This window comes from Rousettus aegyptiacus, unplaced genomic scaffold, assembly GCF_014176215.1.
Source record: "Rousettus aegyptiacus isolate mRouAeg1 unplaced genomic scaffold, mRouAeg1.p scaffold_m13_p_10, whole genome shotgun sequence".
In the NCBI taxonomy this organism is placed as follows: Eukaryota; Metazoa; Chordata; class Mammalia; order Chiroptera; family Pteropodidae; genus Rousettus; species Rousettus aegyptiacus.
In genome coordinates, this window is record NW_023416285.1 from 665,551 (window position 1) to 682,772 (window position 17,222).

The 17,222-nt window shown below is 64.7% G+C and overlaps 2 protein-coding genes across 6 annotated transcripts; one reads left to right on the forward strand and one right to left on the reverse strand.

The window, feature by feature from the left end:
• Positions 1-346: 346 nt before the first annotated feature.
• Positions 347-5,298, reverse strand: TMEM129 (transmembrane protein 129, E3 ubiquitin ligase). 3 transcript variants are annotated; one of them, XM_016159321.2, is made up of 4 exons: positions 4,668-5,277; positions 2,717-3,191; positions 1,937-2,096; positions 347-1,802 (listed from the first exon to the last, which is right to left on the reverse strand). In XM_016159321.2, exons 1-4 carry the CDS (start codon positions 4,870-4,872, stop codon positions 1,554-1,556), a joined length of 1,089 nt encoding a protein of 362 aa, XP_016014807.2. In that variant the 5' UTR covers positions 4,873-5,277; the 3' UTR covers positions 347-1,553. The 3 variants fall into 3 exon arrangements, with proteins under 3 accessions (XP_016014807.2, XP_016014809.2, XP_016014808.2); XM_016159322.2 differs by having other exon boundaries at positions 1,688-1,802; positions 1,915-2,096; positions 4,668-5,287; XM_016159323.2 differs by lacking the exon at positions 1,937-2,096 and having other exon boundaries at positions 1,613-1,802; positions 4,668-5,298.
• A 212-nt stretch (positions 5,299-5,510) lies between these two features.
• TACC3 (transforming acidic coiled-coil containing protein 3) lies at positions 5,511-16,435 on the forward strand. Of its 3 annotated transcripts, XM_036227390.1 has the most exons (17): positions 5,648-5,795; positions 7,353-7,515; positions 7,679-7,818; positions 9,109-9,423; positions 9,487-10,068; positions 10,692-10,776; positions 10,971-11,127; positions 12,546-12,598; positions 12,949-13,052; positions 13,405-13,492; positions 13,656-13,760; positions 14,327-14,403; positions 14,479-14,522; positions 15,003-15,163; positions 15,786-15,892; positions 15,964-16,084; positions 16,221-16,435. In XM_036227390.1, exons 1-17 carry the CDS (start codon positions 5,713-5,715, stop codon positions 16,284-16,286), a joined length of 2,451 nt encoding a protein of 816 aa, XP_036083283.1. In that variant the 5' UTR covers positions 5,648-5,712; the 3' UTR covers positions 16,287-16,435. The 3 variants fall into 3 exon arrangements, with proteins under 3 accessions (XP_016014806.2, XP_036083283.1, XP_036083282.1); XM_016159320.2 differs by lacking the exon at positions 5,648-5,795 and adding an exon at positions 5,511-5,624 and having other exon boundaries at positions 9,109-10,068; positions 16,221-16,432; XM_036227389.1 differs by having other exon boundaries at positions 9,109-10,068.
• The last annotated feature ends 787 nt before the right edge of the window (positions 16,436-17,222 follow it).

A 17,222-nucleotide genomic window follows, 5' to 3' on the forward strand; every position in this document is an offset into this window, starting at 1 on the left:
GGCTGCCCTCCTGGGCCATCCAGGCCACCCCACCCCCCACAGGACACAGCTGCAAGCACAGAGACGCAGGCCTTCGGCCACGGATGTGTCTCACGTGGGCCCGAGGTCCTGCAAGGCTGACCTCAGCCTCCAAGGGCCCTGGCCACCACCCTTCACCAGAACCAGGCCCAGGAACTGTGGGCCTGCTCCCAGATGCCCTAGAAATGGGCTTTAGAGATACCTCCGCCCCGCCCCCCGCACACACACCTCCCGGCTAAGAAATCGGAGGGGAAGGTTTCTACTGCGCCTGCCTCCCCCGCCCTAATCTGAAGAGAACAGGCATGTTGAAGCAGTGAGAGAAAGCAAGTAAACTTCAGACTAATGTTTATTAAATGCTGTATCACTTAGCTACAATAGGCTTATCTTTACAAAACTAACTTTTGTAGTAAAAACCCTACCCTGGCCCTCCCTTGGCAGCACTCGAAGCTCCAGGCTGAGGCTGGGCGAGGCTCCCGGTGCCCCCTCTACGACCATCTGCAGAGCACCCCAGGGGCCCACAAGTCCTCTACTGCTCCGGCAGCCACGCATGTCAGAACTGGGCCCTGGGGTCTGGCACTGCCCTCCCCCGCCCCACTGGCTGCACCAGGGCTGGTCAGACCTGCATCAGTGCAACCTGTGTGGGCTGCAGTCAGGCTGGTGGGCCATTGCTTCCTCAGTCAACACCGAGTCCGGTGGATCAAGTTTGCCATGGGGGCATGTCCTCTTCTGAACGAGGTGGGCCCTGTGGAGCTGTGACTGGCCCTGTGCTACATCCTGACAGATTTGTGGTGTGGATGTCACTATGGAACTTGGTCTTCAGCTTGGTGCCCAGCCGAGAAGGTGACGCTTGAGCCTTCCCTGGCCTCTTGGGGGCAGCAGAAGGCACATAGTCACATGCTCCTCCAGAGTATGGGTGGCCCCCACAAGCACACAGCTAAGGGAACGAGGCTGAGCAGCCAGTCTCTTGCCCAGCCCCTGATGGAAAGCCCAGGATCTACCTGGGCAGGGAGCAGGCAGGGGCCACCTCGATCAGGAGCAGCCACCAGAAAAACCCGGGCTGTGCTATCACCCTGGAGTGGCACAAGACCTTCCCTTGACTGTCTGGCTCTGCCCGGGTCCCTTCCATGGGGCCAGCGGCAGGCTCAGGGACAGGAGCAGGACTGATGGCAGTCGGGTCGGGATGAATTTGGGCCTGGCGTATAATCAAAGGGCAGATGTGCTCCATAAAATTAAGGCAAGTGGCCCGAATTAGGGCCATCTGGGGCAGACCCTAGAATCTCCCACAAGACAGCTCAGGGGACTCCAGAATCCTCTGGAGATGGGCTCAAGACTGTGCTCTCTGTGACCAGCACCCATCCAGACCCAGGGGAGTAGAAGGCGAAGGGGGCAGAGGTGCTGAAGACCACCTCCACTCCCCTGGGAACTTCAGCAGAGAACTTCCTTTCTGAACAAAAGCCCGTGCCCTTCCCCAGCTGGGTAGGAAGCCCCAGCCTGGAGGCAGCAGTGAGGGTCCTGGCAGGGCTGGCCCAGCCAGCTCAGCGCACAGCGCGCACATCCAGAATGCAAAAACGTGCACGGCAGGTAGGGCAGGGCACACGGCTGGCCAGCCAGGTGTCCGGGCGCTGCTGGTCCTGGCGGCTGGCGAACCACTTGCCCATGCAGGTGAGACACCACATGGGGCGGCAGTAGCACTGCTGGCACTCGCCTTCGGTCACTTCCTGGCAAGTCTTCACCAGCTTCACGCTGGCCCGTGTCTGCATGCAGCCGATGCACGCCTCCAGCTCCTGCAGGTGGCTCAAGGTGGGTCACAGGAGCCCGACTGGACACCCCCATGGGGCCTCCTTGTCCCCCACCCCAGGGATCCTGGCCCGTGGGGTCCCTGCTGTGGGAACCCACCTGTCCCCGCCTAGCCCCCCACCTGGCTGCTGGGGACGGAGTAGACCGGGTTCGCCTCCACCAGGGAGGCGAACGTCTCCAGGAACAGGTCGCCCAGGCTCTGGCGGATGACCACGTTGGCTGCGCTGCGGATGGGGGCCCACAGCTTCTCACACAGCTCGCCGTACTCCGTGGAGTTCAGCCTGCATGAGGCAGGGGCTGCTGGGCTGAGGCCGCTGAAGTGAGGCCCCCCCCAAAACGGCAAGCCTGGGGAGGCCACGGTGACCGGGGTGCCCACAACCACAGAGCGTGGGAGCCCAGCCCAGCTGCCCAATGAACACCAGCCCACAAAGTGGCCCTGAGGACAGAGCCACAGACCCGGCACCGCCGCTCGCCCCCACGGGACACAGGAGGGTGGGAGGGCTGCAGGTGAGACACGGAACGCCTGGGCCTCGGCAGGTTCAGACGACGCACGTCCCGGGGGGGCTCGAAGGCCAGGCATGCACAAGCAGTATGGAGAACCTCAGAGGCAAGGCAGCCACCAAGCCTTGGTCCTGTCTGGCCCCCAGACATCCCGGTGTGCTCCCCCGAGGAGCAGAAGGCAGCTCAGAGGACAGCGTGGATGGGGTGGTGGAGGGTACCTGCAGAGTGTGAGGGGGGCAGGGGGCCCGTGGGGGGGGGCCTGAGGGAGGGTCACACTAGAGGAGCCACTCCTACCTATCACCTCTCAGAGGGACACAAAGACCAGCACGGGGCGCAGGCTGGACACGTGCCCCACAGCGAGCCCGCGCCCCGCCACCCCGGCCACTGCAGGCGCGCCTACCGGATGTCGAAGGCCTGCACGGCAGGGCTGGCGCTGGCCACGCGGATGGTGAGGAGCTGCACCGGCAGGTTCGAGTCTGGCGAGAGCTCATGCTGCTGCGACTCCGTCACGGTCAGGTGCACGTCCTGCTGCTGGGCCACATGTACGCGGTACGTGGTCACCTTCATCACCCACGTGTCCGTCACGATCACACGGGCACCTGGTGCCCCTGTGGCAAACTTATCGATCCGCCGGAACTCGGTGTTGACTGAGGAAGCAACGGCCCGCCAGCCCGACTGCGGGAGGGCGTAGAGGGCCAGGGTGCGGGCAAGCGGGTGGCGGGCCCACCGGTCCCGGGACCAGTAGTAGATCAGGGTGCAGGCAATGGTGGGCAGCGTCACCGCCAGCAGGAGAAAGAGCCGCCAGGCCTCTGGGACCTGGCTGGGGGAGTAGAGCCGCTTTTCTGAGGCTGCGAAGCACATGCCCACGTAGTAGCCTGCAAGGACAGGGCAGCCTCAGCAGGGCTCGGGCTGCCAGGCCCTTGTCCTACCTGGGTGGTGCCCACCGAGAGCTCCAGTGCTGTCCCTGCCCCTCCTAGGGGACCACTTCCTCTTATCCCCAGCCCTGGGCCTGGTATTCTACCCTGATCAGCTTCTAGGGCGAGGCTGTGGAACCCCAGGCCACGTGGGTCTCACCACACTGGCCAGGCTCAGACCCTGCCCACGGCGGTGACACGATAAATGAAAGAAAAGCATTTTTAACTTGCCACTTAAGTTTCACACAATATGAGTACAGAAAAGCCCGAAAGACCTAGAAAATCAAAACAAATGCAAGGATCCGATATCATCCAACACCGCTGCCCACTGTCCCCTCTCCTTGGCCCTGACCCCACGCCCTCTGAGGAGGCAGATAAGAGCATGGCCCATCCTGAGCTGGATCGAGTGGCAAAACGTAAGCAAAGAAGGATGGGGACATGTCCCAAGAACAGCGGAGCCAGTGCCTGGGCCCCTGCCTGGGCCCCTGCAGGCCAGATTCAGACCAATTTGCACGTCGACATGACTGTTTTAAAGTAATTGTCATCTTGCAATAGATGTTATGTCTATGGTTTCAGGTTTTTCAAAATAAATTGAAAAAAAAAAAAGGTTTGTGTCTGGCCACAGACCAGGCTTCACTAACTTCTCCAAGTGTGGCCTCCTTGAATCACTCTGCTCCCTAAGTTCTGGTTTCCTGTAGATAGCCCCCCTGCAATTCCAGCCTCAGCCCAGGGGCCTCCCCACTCCTCTCCACACTAGACAGGGCTGCTGCACCTGGCTGCCAGCTGAAAACCCCTCCCTGCGTCCACAGGGCTATAGGTGGGGCCCACCCCCAGCCACTTGCTGTCCCCAGGCCTGCTTCTGCCCCCATGTCCTCCAGAGAGCCCCTGACTGGTACCCCACTCTTCAGCCGGACCTCAACCAGCCAGCTGACAGACCAGCCTCCCAAAGACACGCTAGCACCTGGGTCAGTGCCAGACATATATCCGTCCTGGTCACACACAAGCTTTTCCCCTGTCTCTGCACCTGTGACACCACCCATATCTGCCTGCTCTTCTCACACCCACTTTCCATGGCCTGGGTATGGCCCCCAAACCCCCCACCCCGGCCCCGCATGCCTTGGTATCAGTTAATTTATGGCCCTCTGATGTGACAGTTCGAGACCTGCCCCAGCTAGGGGAAGCATCCCCTCTCCAGGGCTCTTAGTCTACATTTCTGCCACCTGCAAATGGCCAGCTGCCACCAGCTGGGACACACGGGCGATGGCCCACAGCCTCTACTCTTGTGGCAACCGGGAGATCCGGCACCCTCCCTAGACTCTTTCCCAGAGAAAAGTGACCCCGCGACCCAGCCACCTCAGGGGCCCCAGAGCTCGGCCGCGACTCGGCTGGCCACCTCTGCCCACCAGGACACTGGCTAGGAGGTGTCGGGCGCCTCACCCAGCGGCAGCAGCGAGTGGCACAGCAACGTGGCGGCTGTGCGGCGCAGGTGATAGGGCACGAAGGCGGCGTCCTCGCTGCCCAGCCAGCCCGACAGCAGGTTCTGTACCGTGAGCCCGGCCGAGTGGAACTCGGTGGGCGTGAACACGAAGCACACGGCGAACACCAGGTAAGCCAGCGTGAAGGTGACCTCGGGGCTGTCCATCGCTCCGCTGCCGGCACAAACACCAAGCCGTCGGGTCGAGGACACCGCCCACGGTGCAGCGAACAGGCCCGAGAGTCCCTGTACTGTGGACGCGAGGGCCACAGCCGCCGGCCCAGCGCGGAGTACTGTGGGAAATGGAGTGCGAGGCCGCGGGGCGCACCGGGAGATGTAGTCCGACTACAGGGCGCACGCGGGGCCCACTGGGAGATGGAGTCCGACCACAGGGCCTCCCGCAGAGCACCCGGAAAATGGAGTTCCCGCGCCCCTCCAACTCTCCGCATATTTGGCTCCTCCTCACGGCCCGCCTTGAGGGCGGTGCCGCACCTGGTCCCATATTTACAGGTGGTGAAACTGAGACCTGTGAGAGTGGCTCTCAGGACCCAGCTTTTACGCGCATCCCAGGCGCGTCCGCAGCAGAGCCGGAGAGCCCGTCAACGGCGAGCCCGCCGTCATCCCCTATCCACAAGCAGCGAGCCCCTCGCATTCGTCTGCTGCGCGAGCCGCAGTACCCAAGGAATTCCGTTTCCCACCACGCCCAGCGTGTCTCTCACCCCGGAAGCACAACCGCCAACGTGCTGGGGGCGTGGCCAAAGTCGCTGCCTCCCATTGGCAGTCGGCGCCGGTGCGAACCGCCCCGGGCCGCTCGCTGATTGGCCACGCGGGCCAACCGTCGGTATTTGAATCGGCGGCGGGCGGACGGGTTCTCGGACTCCGTGCTTCCTGTTCCCTCTTCTTCGTTCCGTGGCCGGCAGGTAAGGCGGCGGGGTCCCGGGTTCGGGGCTCCGTCCCATCCTCCGGTCACTGTGGCGTCAGGTGGACGCCAGCCGACGTCTACCCTTGATGGAACCTCCCTCTCTCGCCTTTTCTGCGGCTCTTCCGGGGCCGCTGCCCAAACGGTCCCTTCATCCCGGAGCCGGCCGCAGGTTCTTGTCGCTGCCCTTCTAGGGACACCTCGCCGGTTCCCATCCTGCCGGCCCGGCCGCAGCCGGGGACGGAGACTGGGGGCTCCGGCCTCCCCGGCTTCTCCGTCTCTTCGGTCGCTCTCCAGGAGGGTCGTCCGTGGGACGCTGCCCATGGGCCTCCTCCCTCCCGCGGGCACCTCGTCCAGCCTCAAATTACACCTGTAGCTGCGCCTTAGAAGGCCCTGTCCCCGCCCCAGACCCCTGCCGGCGCCTCCAGCCCGGAATCCTCACGGGCCCTCGCAGCTCCTCGTGGCCCACCCCCTTCCTCAGGCAGCCCCACCTGGGGGCCATCCCCAATGCCGCCTCCAGCTCACCTGCCGCGACACCTGGGCCCACGCCTTCCCTACCGCAGCTCCTAGCGCGCAGGCACCCCCTGCTTGGGAGCCCCTCCTGTGACCCCTGTCGTTAGTAGAAGTCAAACCTGACAGGCCGCCAGCGCCAGGCAAGGACAGGCAAGGACTGCCAGAAAGGTGGCCTCTAGGCTCCTGCTCCGTTTTACCCAGTTGCTCAGGCCCAAAACTTGAGTCACCCTTCACTTATCTCTCCTGCTTCTGCACAGTGGGTTGGGCCTGCTGCCCCAGAGTCCTGGCCCCCCTGTTCTAGCAGGCTGGTGGAACCCCCTTCTCGCTTTCCTCCTCACCCTCCACAGGCAGCACTCTGCCCCCACTTTTTCAGAGGCATTTTGTCACGCCTCCTTCCTGCCCTGACCTTTCTGGACTGCCTCTGCTCCCCCTGCCCCACCCCCTGGCTTCGGTGTTCTACCACCAGCAAGTTCCCATGGTGCCCCTGGGCAGGCGGGGCAGGCCAAGGCTCAGCCCTCTGGAGACTCCTAGATTCCATGTGTCATGTCTGGGACCACCACCAGGACTGAGAAGGAAGAGTGGGCTGTTCTAGGACCTTCTGGGTTTGATTGGAGGCCCCGGTGTGTTTCTGAGACTCCAGGCCCCAAAGTGGGAGCTCCTGGACTCCCCACCGAATACTTTGACCCTCACTGCTTGTTCCTTCTCCAGCTCCTTCCTGGGCCTCAGTCCTCTCTTGGTCTCCATTTTCTAGCCCTGTGAGGGGAGAGCGAGGCTCGGCGCCCTCCTCCTTCTCAGTCCTCTGCTGACTGGGGCACCTGCTCCAGCCCTGAGGAGGCCTCGGTGCCTTGAGCAGAGGCCTGTGGGGAGACAGAGGCTTCCTCTGTTTTCCCCCGTTTTCTCCCAAGCCAGCACTCAACTGACCTGTCCCTAAATCTTGAGTTAATGCGAGGACACTGCCCTTCCTCCATGCCACGCAGGTCGAGGGCCCTTCTAGCTCGTGGTCCTGGGAGCTGGTGGCTCCATAGCCCATTTGAAGAGTTATAGTCCCCTGAAACAGTACAGGGACTGTCTGACAAAGGACACTGCCTGAGTGTGACCCATTCATGCAAGAAGGGGGACGTCCTCCCTGCGACGCTGCAGGGTCAGCTCTCGGTGTCACGACTGTGCAGCTGGGCACCACGGCCCTCAAGCTGACACAAACTGTCCACTTTCCCAGAATGAGTGTGCAGATCTTCAGTGATGAAAACGTCACTGGCGACAGAAGCACAGAAAACTGCGGCTTCCTGTTTTCACCACCGGAAGTTACGGGAAGATCGTCTGTTCTCCGTATGTCACAGAAAGAAAATGTGCCACCCAAGAGCACAGCCCGAGCGATGAAGGTGAGCGTGTTTTGCCTGAGTGAGGCCGGCGGTGGCCGTGTCGGGTCACCCTGGGCCCCACTGTCCCGGCGACTCGCTGAGCTGGCAGGGTGTGGCGTTGCCGACATGGTGGCTGAAGACTTGGGTCACTGAGTGGGTGCTGGCCCTCTTCCCTCCCCGCCAGGTGACCTTCCAGACTCCTCTGCGGGATCCACAGACGCACAGGATTCTAAGCCCCAGCATGAGCAGCAACCTCGAGGCTTATTCGGCCCTGGGCAACAGTGACGGACTGGACAGCTCTCTCCCAGGCCGGACCCCCAAGACGTAAGTGCTGGTGCCGCTGGCGCGCTGCACTCTGTGGCGTCTCCGGAGCGCCGGCGCTGGCTGCGTGTCTGGGAAGGTGGGCCACGGACTGCGCAGAGTAGGTCCACGCTTCAGGATCCACTTCCACTTCCCCGCCGTGCCCTTGCCAACACACTCGCCTCGGGTTTTGCTTCTCTGACCTCATGAGGTGTCCTGACCACGTCTCCGAGGAGGGACACACTGTGGCTCTGTTTTGCACACTGGGGTCTCCCTTCCACCCACCAGTCGGCCCCGAGTTCCTAAGGTCGAGCCTTGGAGGAAGTTAGGGTTAGGTGCTGCTGTCAAAGGCAGAGGAGTCGGTCATGCAGGGTGGCAGTATGAGTGGCCGAAGGGGCAGGTTCTGAACACTTGACTTGAACCGGAAGCTTCCTGGCAGCCCGACCAGGCGCTGGGTGGGTGTCTGGGGCGGCCGTGGTGGCGGACTCGGCTTGGGCGGGCTTTTCCCGCTGCTGTGGAGAGGCCCACTGGCTGCTCTTCGCTCCCGGGTCAGGCTGGGCTGCGGCTGTGCCCGGGTCTCTGCCGGGACCTCCGCGTCCCATGCGGGGCGCTCACCAGCATGTTTCTGTTCTGACGTTCACTGACTTCAGCTGCTTAAACTTGTTTTCTCTTTTAAACAAATTTCGGATGTCCAGAGAAGGTAAGGTAAGCAAGCCAAATGCCACTAGTACACAGTACACCCTCCACTTGAGTAAAACACCCTCATGGCCACTCTCCCAGCCCTGCGGAAGCTTCTTGAACCTGAATCCATTTCTCTCCCCGGTGTCTTTGCTACTCGTCAACTTCTTTGTACTTTCACCTCGTTCGGGGGAAGGTTGGCAGGAGGAGCGACTCCACCAGCACTGTTCCTTCAGGACAACCCCAAGGAGGGAGGAGACCCCGGGAGCCAGGGCCCTGCTCTGGCCCAAGGCCAGCCGCCCGCTCTTGCCTTCCTCTCTCCAGTGAAGAGTGGACCCCGTGCGTCCTGACTGCGTAGCTGGGGGGCGGCCAGCCAAAGGGGAAAACAGGCCACACAGAACACCTTACTTTGGTCCTTTGTCTGGTGCCTCCCTGCCCTGTCTTGCTCAGTAACCTGCATCCCCAGCTGGCCCGCCAGCAGTGGTTTATGGGAACATGCTCGTGTAAGTTGCTTCCGAGGAGAAGGTTGACTGAATGCTATTTTTTCCTGTCTTCAGCTAATGTTCAATGTGGAGAAAACCTACTTAAAAAGCTAAAGTGGATCCCTTAGTGTTAACTAAATCTGTTTCTAAAAAGCCCGCAGTTCACCAAGGAAGCGGATGCCCAGACGAGCAACGGGATGCTTCGGGAGCCGGGGGCAGGCACAGGCCGCCCCCCGGAGGACTCGAGGCCGGCCTCCGCCGACGGGCGCTCCAGCGGGCCCGCCTCCACTCCCCAGGCCAGCCGGGACCTGTCCAGCTCTCCCCAGACCCCAGCAAGTCTTGAAAAGCAAGTGGCATCTGCAGAGCGAGTGCCCGACAGCCCTGGGCAGCGCGCGGAGGAACCTGCCGGCTCTTGTTCCCTAGAGAAAACCGCTGCACCCGCCTCTGAGATCCCCGAAGACACCCCCAGGATGGCACCCCAAGACAGAGCAGAGGAACCTCACAGAGCCATGGGACCCGAAGACACCCCCAGGATGGCACCCCAAGACAGAGCAGAGGAACCTCACAGAGCCATGGGAGACAGCTCAAGCGAAGTCCCCGCTTCCGCGGCTAAGGCCACGTCCCCCCCTGGTACTCAGCCCGAAGTCCCCCGCAGAGAAAGCCCCTGTGCAGACCTGCCTGGGGCCCGGGCCGGCCCTCCGGAGGCTGGGGGTGCCACGGCCCCAAGTCCTCGGGAGGAAGCAGCCGGCGGCCAAGTGACCGACTCTTCAGGGAGTGGGCCCATCACGCTAGAGTTGGACCTCTGTGACGACGCCACATGCAAAAGGCCGCCCCCACCAAGGAGTGTAGGGCAGAGGCCCGGCCCCCAGCCTCCCTTGAGGAGACCCGCAGCCAGGCAGGAAAAGGCCCCTGCGGAGGCAGACCAGAGTCCTGCTCCCCCTCCCCGGGGATCCTACAACTTGGACTGGGACAAGCTGGACGACCCCAACTTTAACCCGTTTGGAGGTGGTAGAGAAGCCCTGCCCCAAGAGCACCCCCCGAGCAGGCCAGCCAGCCCAGTGGCCGAGCAGCTGAGCACTGGACCTGCAGCCACAGAGGCCTCGCCTTGGAGCCAGTGAGTTGGGGGCGGTGGCGTCGGGCGGCTGGTCTGCGGCCCGAGGCTGCTGGGAAATGGCGAGAGCCGGAAGGTCCCCCGGGTGGGCTGCCCTCCCCACCCCGGGTGGGCTGCCGTGTGCTTCCTGAGAGCCGTCAGTAACACACCTGAGGCCGAGAGGGATGCTGGAGGGGGCAGTGCTGGGGCCCAGGCGACTCCGCTCCCCTGGCCCGAGCTGCCCGTGTGCACCTCGTCACACGGCTCGCTGCTCTCTGGGGACAGCTGCTCCGTGGCCGCCAGGTGTTGGGGCCTAGGAGCAGCGTGGCCAGTGCCCGGCCACCCAGCAGCCACGCTTGGCGCAGCCCCAACCGTGCCCAGGCCGCCCTCCCTCCCACCTGCTGCTCGGCCAACTCTCTGGGGATGAGGACACCTCTCGAGGTGCTCCCCACTGAGCCGGGCGGCTCAGCTCCCGCCTGCCGCCCAGGCCTCTTCCGAGGCTCGAGTTCTCCCGCAGGTGAGGCAAGGGTGGGGGGCTTGGCCAGCGCCCAGCATAGCCCCCACTCCTGGCTTTCCAGGTGAGGGTTCACAGGACAGGTGGCAGCTGAGGGCTGGGGCACAGGCCTCCCTGACCCTCATCTCCTCAGGCAGGTCCCTTCAGCCTCCGCGGATGGTGCACCTGTGACCCCTGCGATGCCGCCCACGGCAGGGAGCTCGGGGGCGGCCGGCGAGGTACGGAATGTGTGTGGGAGCGTGTGCGCCCCACGAGCAAGAGCGCATGCCAGCGCGGTCGCCTCTACCTGCCTGTGGCCACAGGGTGGGAAACAGTGCTGCCCCTACCCACAGAGCAGGCGGAGGCCCGCCGGGACCCCGACCGCTCGGCATGCCCCACCGAGCCCCCCAGGTGACCCTCGCCTCTCTTCCAGGAGGGAAGCGCTGGTTCTCCAGGGGCAGCAGTGGCCAGCAGCAGGCCCGGCGGAGAGCCCACGGGTGTGCCCGCGGACCCGGCGCCCCCCGCCGCTCCGCGGGGGCCGGGGCCGGCCGCAGACCTGAGCGAGGAGCTCTTCCGGGACCCCGCGGACGGTGCGTTGCCCCTGCGTCCAGCTTGCTCGAGACGGGCGCGTGTGTCGAGTGGCCTTTGCAGGCGCGTCAGTCTCTGAGCTCAGCGTGTCCACGCGGGGCCAGCTCACCAGAGGCTGCGCGTTTTCAGGAGGGCCCTCTGGCACGAGGGCTCTGGGGACCCCGTGGGAGCGCATGCAACGGTGACGAGTCCACAGGGATGCCCAGGGCCTCGGGTCGTCAAAGGGACACTGAGCCCCACAGTGCCGAGCCGAGCTCACCTGCCCTGGGCGGCAGAGGTGGGTGGTGGCGGAGGTGCGTGCAGGGAGCAGAGGGGCTGGGTCGCTCCTAAGCCACCAGGCGACTCGGCAGCTCTCAGCCCAAGTGACGTAAAAGCCACAGCACAAAGAGGATGAGATGGCCTTATCGGCTGGGGGTAGGCGCAGGGTCTTCACGCGGGTGGGCCAGGAGCTGTGCAGAGACTTGTAGGGTGGCCTGCCACCCGCACAAGACCCGGGAGCCCCCTAAGATGCAGGCTTTTGTGGGGTGCCGGCGCCGTGCCGTCTGGGCCAGGTGCTCTGCGGCGAGTGTGTCCCAGCCGTCACGGCGAGACTGCCGTGGGGCACGGCTCCGCATGCTCGCACAGCCTCTCTCTCCTGAGTACAGACCTGGAGGGGGCTCCTGGCCCGACACCACCCCGCATCTGACTTCCCGGGATGCCGTGGCCTGTCTTCCACGGGCACTTGCTCCGACTCCCGGTTCGGGGTGTGGGGTCCTGGCGTGTGGCACGCGCCCTCCGCGTGCTCGCTGGCCGTCCCTCCGTGCGCGGTGTCGGCCCCAGCCGGCAGGGGTCCCCGGTCAGACGCGGGCTGCGGCGTTGCCCCGTCCTGTGGATCGGCGCGCCCGAGGAAGCACAGCTGGGCACTCTGAAGTCCAACTGGTGTTTTTTCTTTTGTCTGTGACTTCGGAGTCAGATCCAAGACAGCATTGCCTGAGCTCACGGCACGGAGGTTTGCTCTCCAGTTTTCTCCTAAGAACTTGAATTTTGGTTCTTATGTTTAGGTCTCTGATCCATTTTGAGTTAATTTTTACTTATGGCTTGAGGCTCCCTTAGGTTTTTAAAGCAAAGGTCACATTATCAGAAATCGAGACTTTTCTGGGGTCGTTTCACAGGGCGGTTCTCAAGCCGGGCGACCTAGCCCCAGGGGGTACTTTTGCTGTCACCCCTGGGGGTGCTTCTCAACACATGCCCACGAGACAATCCGGCCAGGGTGTTGGGTGGAGGCCGGAAACACGAAGGCCCTGGGACCCCAGGTCCAGGGTGGGCGGTGGGCGGTGTTTGCAGAGCCCGGGTCGGGGGCTCTGGGGACCCCCTGCTTGGGCGAGGCCGCGGCGGCCTGCGCACGGGGACGGTGTCTGCAGCGTGTCCCGCTCCCTCTCAGTTCTAGGCGTGGGGGCCGACGTGGACTACCTGGAGCAGTTTGGGGCGTCCTCGGTGAGTGTCCCCCCGGGGCGTGTCTGGAGCAGCCCCGTGCCACTGTCACACGGAGGCGAGCCCGACACTTCCTGAGCCCCGACGTCCATATGTCCACGCGTGGCCAGGACTTGCTACGCCTGGCGGCACCAAGGCCGGCCGGGTCTCTCCAGAGCCCCTGGTCTGCAGCCTCTTCTCCGCTGCCCCCCGGTCTCAGCACAGTCCTGTCCCGGGGCTCACGCTGAGCCGTGCAGGGTGCGGTCGCACCTTGGCGACGTCTTGCCGTGTGCCATGACCTCCCCTGGCCCTGCGCTCTCAGGGTCGCCTGTCGGGGATGCCGGGGACCCTGCTGACTTACCCGCCCCTCTCAGTTTAAGGAGTCGGCGCTGAGGAAGCAGTCCTTGTACCTCAAGTTCGACCCGCTCTTGAGTGGCAGTCCTCAGAGACTAGTGCCCGTGGCCCCCGAGACCCCCAGGTACCTGCACCCCTCCCCCAATCCCGTCATGGGCTTGGTCGCCCCAGGCAGAGACTTCTGGACAAGGCGACGTTCCAGACTCACCCTCTGGGACACAGGCCCCATGAGGCTCTGAGGAGGAGGAGTTGGTGGGGACCGGGGGCAGGACCGCCAGCCCGTTGCCTGTCTCTGAGGGTGGCAGGCGCGGTCCCACGTCCCTCTGGTGGCTGCACGGCCACCCTCGCACTGCGACTGCAGGTCGCCAGTCGAGACAGGCCACATGGCCCGCAAACCCTCGTGCTCACTGGGCCCTGGGGAGGGCCCAGGCAGGGCCCGTCTGGGGACACAGCTGTCCCCCCTGTCCCTGCTGCAGTGTGCAGGCTGCAGACGCGCCCTCCTGTGAGGGCCCGCCCGAGGCGACGCTGGTGGACCTCGACTTGCCCGCAGCCCCGGCCGGCCCCGTGAGTACTGCGGCCCGCGTGCCTGGTCGGGTGGGGGGCCTTGTCACCGGTCACGGCTGTGCCGTCCCAGGAGCCTCCCGCCTCCAAGGAGCTGTCCCCCCTGGCAGTGGGGTGGGGTGAATGCCGGAGGCGCTTGCGGCCCAGCTGCCCCGTCCCTCCACAGGTGCTGGGCCCGCCTCCGTGTGTCCTGGGGCCGGGGGGCCCGCTGCTGCCTGTGGGGCCCATCGTGGACGTGCTTCAGTACAGTCAGAAGGACCTGGACGCAGCGGTGAGCACGAGGCGTGGGGAGCGTGGGGTATTGGCGCGCTGTCCTGCCCGCTGGCACGACACCGGGGGAAGCTCCGGGGACTTGCCGCGAGCTGAGGGAGGACGGCCCAGTGCTGGTCACCCTCACGCTGCCGCAGGCGGAGCCGGAGGCATCCATGCATTCAGCCCCAGCCCGTGCCCAGTTAGTGGAGGAGCGCATGCTCTCAGCCACGTCCCACAGAGAGCCTGCTTCCTCCCCAAGGGGCTGGGCCTCAGGCCCCACTGACCCCTCGGTGTCCATCTGGGCCCTTCAGGGAAGGACTCTGACTAAACACGCATAGGCTGCCCCTGCCAGAGGCTGCATTGTCTGGTGGCCGCCGGCCCTGCTCAGCAGCCCACAGCGTGGGGCCCTCTGCCTTCCAGTGTGGTGGTCTGCCACTGGGTTCCCCCCACCCCTCGCCCGCAGGCTGCTCTCCCGGCCCGCACGCCCACCCTTACACAGGCACGGGCCCCTGGGGGCCGCTGGGGACCTGGTGCTCGCCCCGGGCATGGGGGGCGCCCGGCTCCAGCGGCGTGTGCTTCGTGCAGGTGGAGGCGACGCAGAAGGAGAACCTGCAGCTGAGGAGCCGCTGCGAGGCGCTGCACGCCAAGAACCTAGAGATGGGGTGAGGCCTGCGGCGGGGCCGGCTCCGGCGGCGGCGGCCACCGCAGGCGCTCACGGCACTTCCCTCCTCCCGCAGGAAGGTCATGGACGGGTTCGAGCGAGTCGTGTACCAGTCGCTCGGTGAGCGCCAGGAGCCAGGGCCCCTTCTAGTGGCGGTCCCCGCAGGGGAGCCGTGGGGGGGCAGGGAGGCCATGCGGCGGGCAGACCCTGAGCCAGCAGCTGGGGGGCACCTGGGGTTCCTGCCGTGGCCGCCTGTCACAACCTGTCCCCCAGGTGGCTGCATGTCCAGCTTTGGTCTCTGCGAGTATTGGGTCCCAGGTGTGCCCAGGGCTGTAGGACAGGAGTCTGGGCGTCTCCCAGGCAAGCACTTGGGTTCCTGGAGGTCCCCAAAGGTGGGAACGGGTGTCGCCGTGACCCCCTTCCTCGGGGACCTCTGCTGCCAGGCCCCGGGCTCACAGTGCGCCTGGCACCTCCCTCTGGTGGCCCTCAGGCACACCGCAGCTGCCCGCTCGCCCCCTGCCCTCGGGCGCGTGGGCCTCGGCGTGCAGGCCTCGGCGCGCAGGCTGCCCCGGGCCCATGTGTTTGCTTTTCCTTCTTAAGAGGAGGCTCAGAAACAGAAGGAACATGCTGAAGCGGAGATCCAGAAGGTTCTGAAGGAAAAAGACCAGCTGGCTGCGGACCTGAGCGCCATGGGGAAGTCGTTCTCCGGCCTCCTGAAGCGGTTTGAGAAGCAGAAGGAAGTGATTGAAGGCTACCGCACGGTAGGCGGGGCCTGGCGCCCGAGCCCAGCTGGCCTGGGCCTGAGCCTTGTCTGGGCTTAGGACCGGAGCCCCACCATGCTGGGGGGACACGGACACTCACACCACCCCTCCACCCCCGCCCCTCCCCGTCCCTCAGACTGGCACCTGGTCACACCTTTCCCTGGGGCCGTGCCGGGCGCCCGAGCCGGGGAGCTGGAGACAGGGCCACGGCGGGCCGACGGAGTACCTCGGTGGCAGTAGGCCTGAGGAGCCAGCGTCTGCCTTGCAGGGGAAGGCCTGGGCCCCGCTAGACCTCAGTGGCACCCTGGCTGGGGGTGTGCAGCGGTTAGAGCCGCACACCGGGCTGCCAGGCAGGCTGAGGGGACAGGCAGGGAGCCTGGCCTGCAGGCGGCGACGGCAGCAAGGAGGGGCCGGGGTCAGGCCCAGCACCCAGGGCTGTGTGTGTGGAGGGGCCTTGTCAACAACAAGAAGTGCCGTCTCCCTGTGGCCTTCCGGTCGGAGCTTCTGTGTCGCTAAGTCTCATGCTGGGGCCCTGTCCCCCTGACTGCGGGGCCCCCTGAAAGCCAAGCCCAGGTACAGAGGAGCAGGCTGCTCGCAGCTAACGCCCATCCATCCCCTAAAGAACGAGGAGTCGCTGAAGAAGTGCGTGGAGGACTACATCGTCAGGATCGAGGCAGAGGGCCAGCGGTACCAGGCGCTGAAGGCCCATGCGGAGGAGAAGCTCCAGCAGTGAGTAGGGTCTGCCGCAGGCCTGGGGTGGGTGCCGGCGGCCCGGCTCAGCCCGCCCTCTGCTTGTCCAGGGCGAACGAGGAGATCGCCCAGGTCCGCAGCAAGGCCCAAGCGGAGGCCTTGGCCTTCCAGGCGAGTCTGCGGAAGGAGCAGATGCGCGTCCACTCGCTGGAGAAGGCGGTGGAGCAGAAGGTGGGCGCAGGCGGGGTGGGCGGCGGGGCGGGGCCACTCCCAGGCTGGGCCACCTCCAGCCTGGCCTTCGAGTCCTGGGCCACAAAGTCTCCTAGGCCGTTGTGAGAAATCCAGGCATTTGATGTTTCTCCTTCAGACTAAAGAAAACGACGAACTGACCAGAATCTGTGACGACCTCATTTCCAAGATGGAGAAGATCTGATGGGGTCCTCGCCCTGCCCCCCACCGCCCCCCTGCCTGTCTGTGTGTCTGTCTGTCAGAAGGTGTCATATTCTCTCCTAACCTCAGCTCATTTTTAAACTAGATTGCTTTAAAAAAAAAGACTAAATAAAGTTTTCCTTAAGTTAAGCACCGAACTTGCCCTGGTCTTGATTCAGTCGAAGCCGCCATAGCTGCCCCCTGTGCCTGCAGCCCTGCACTGCCCGCACCTGGGCACTGCCATGCGGGGGGGAGGGGGGAACCCTGCCCGAGGCACGGCCGTGTGGCCCTTGGGGAGTGTCTGCCTCGGACTGCAGATCAGAATCTAAGCGGACCAAAAAAGCCAATAGGCAGGCAAGGTGATGGCTGGCCCCAGAGCAAGGCCCTCGCCCACCGCAGTGGCACTGAGGGACGAGGCGGCGTGGCCGGCTGACACCTAGTGCCCGCAGTGTCCTTGCAGCTGTGGCTGCCTCCAGCCCCGTGAAGCCCAGGAGCGAAGGCCGCCCCAAGGAAGATCCTCCAGCCCCTCAGCCCCAGCCAGCCTGGCTGCCCCGCAGACCCCAGGTTTCCTGGCCATGCCCCCAGCCCCTTCTCTAGAGGTTTCCCTGACACCGCCCTCCACAAGTGAACCCTCCCACCCGCCCCGCCCAGGCCAGCCCCAGGTGTGGCCCTTGGTAAAGCAGCTTGCCAGCCGGTGAGGCCTAAGCTTAAGTGTGCCTCAGATGGACAGGTCCCCCTCGGCCTCCCCTCGGCAGGCAGGCCCAGCCCCCCGCGCTGAGCAAGCAGCCCCTGTCAGGGCTCTGCAGCCCTCCACGCCATTGCCCTGTTCTGTGGGATCTTTGGTTTAGGAGAATTGGCCCCCAGAAGGCAGCCCCCCAAGAGCAGATATGATGTCTCAGGGTTTATGTGTCTCCCAAACAGGGCTCTGGGCCCCTCCCTC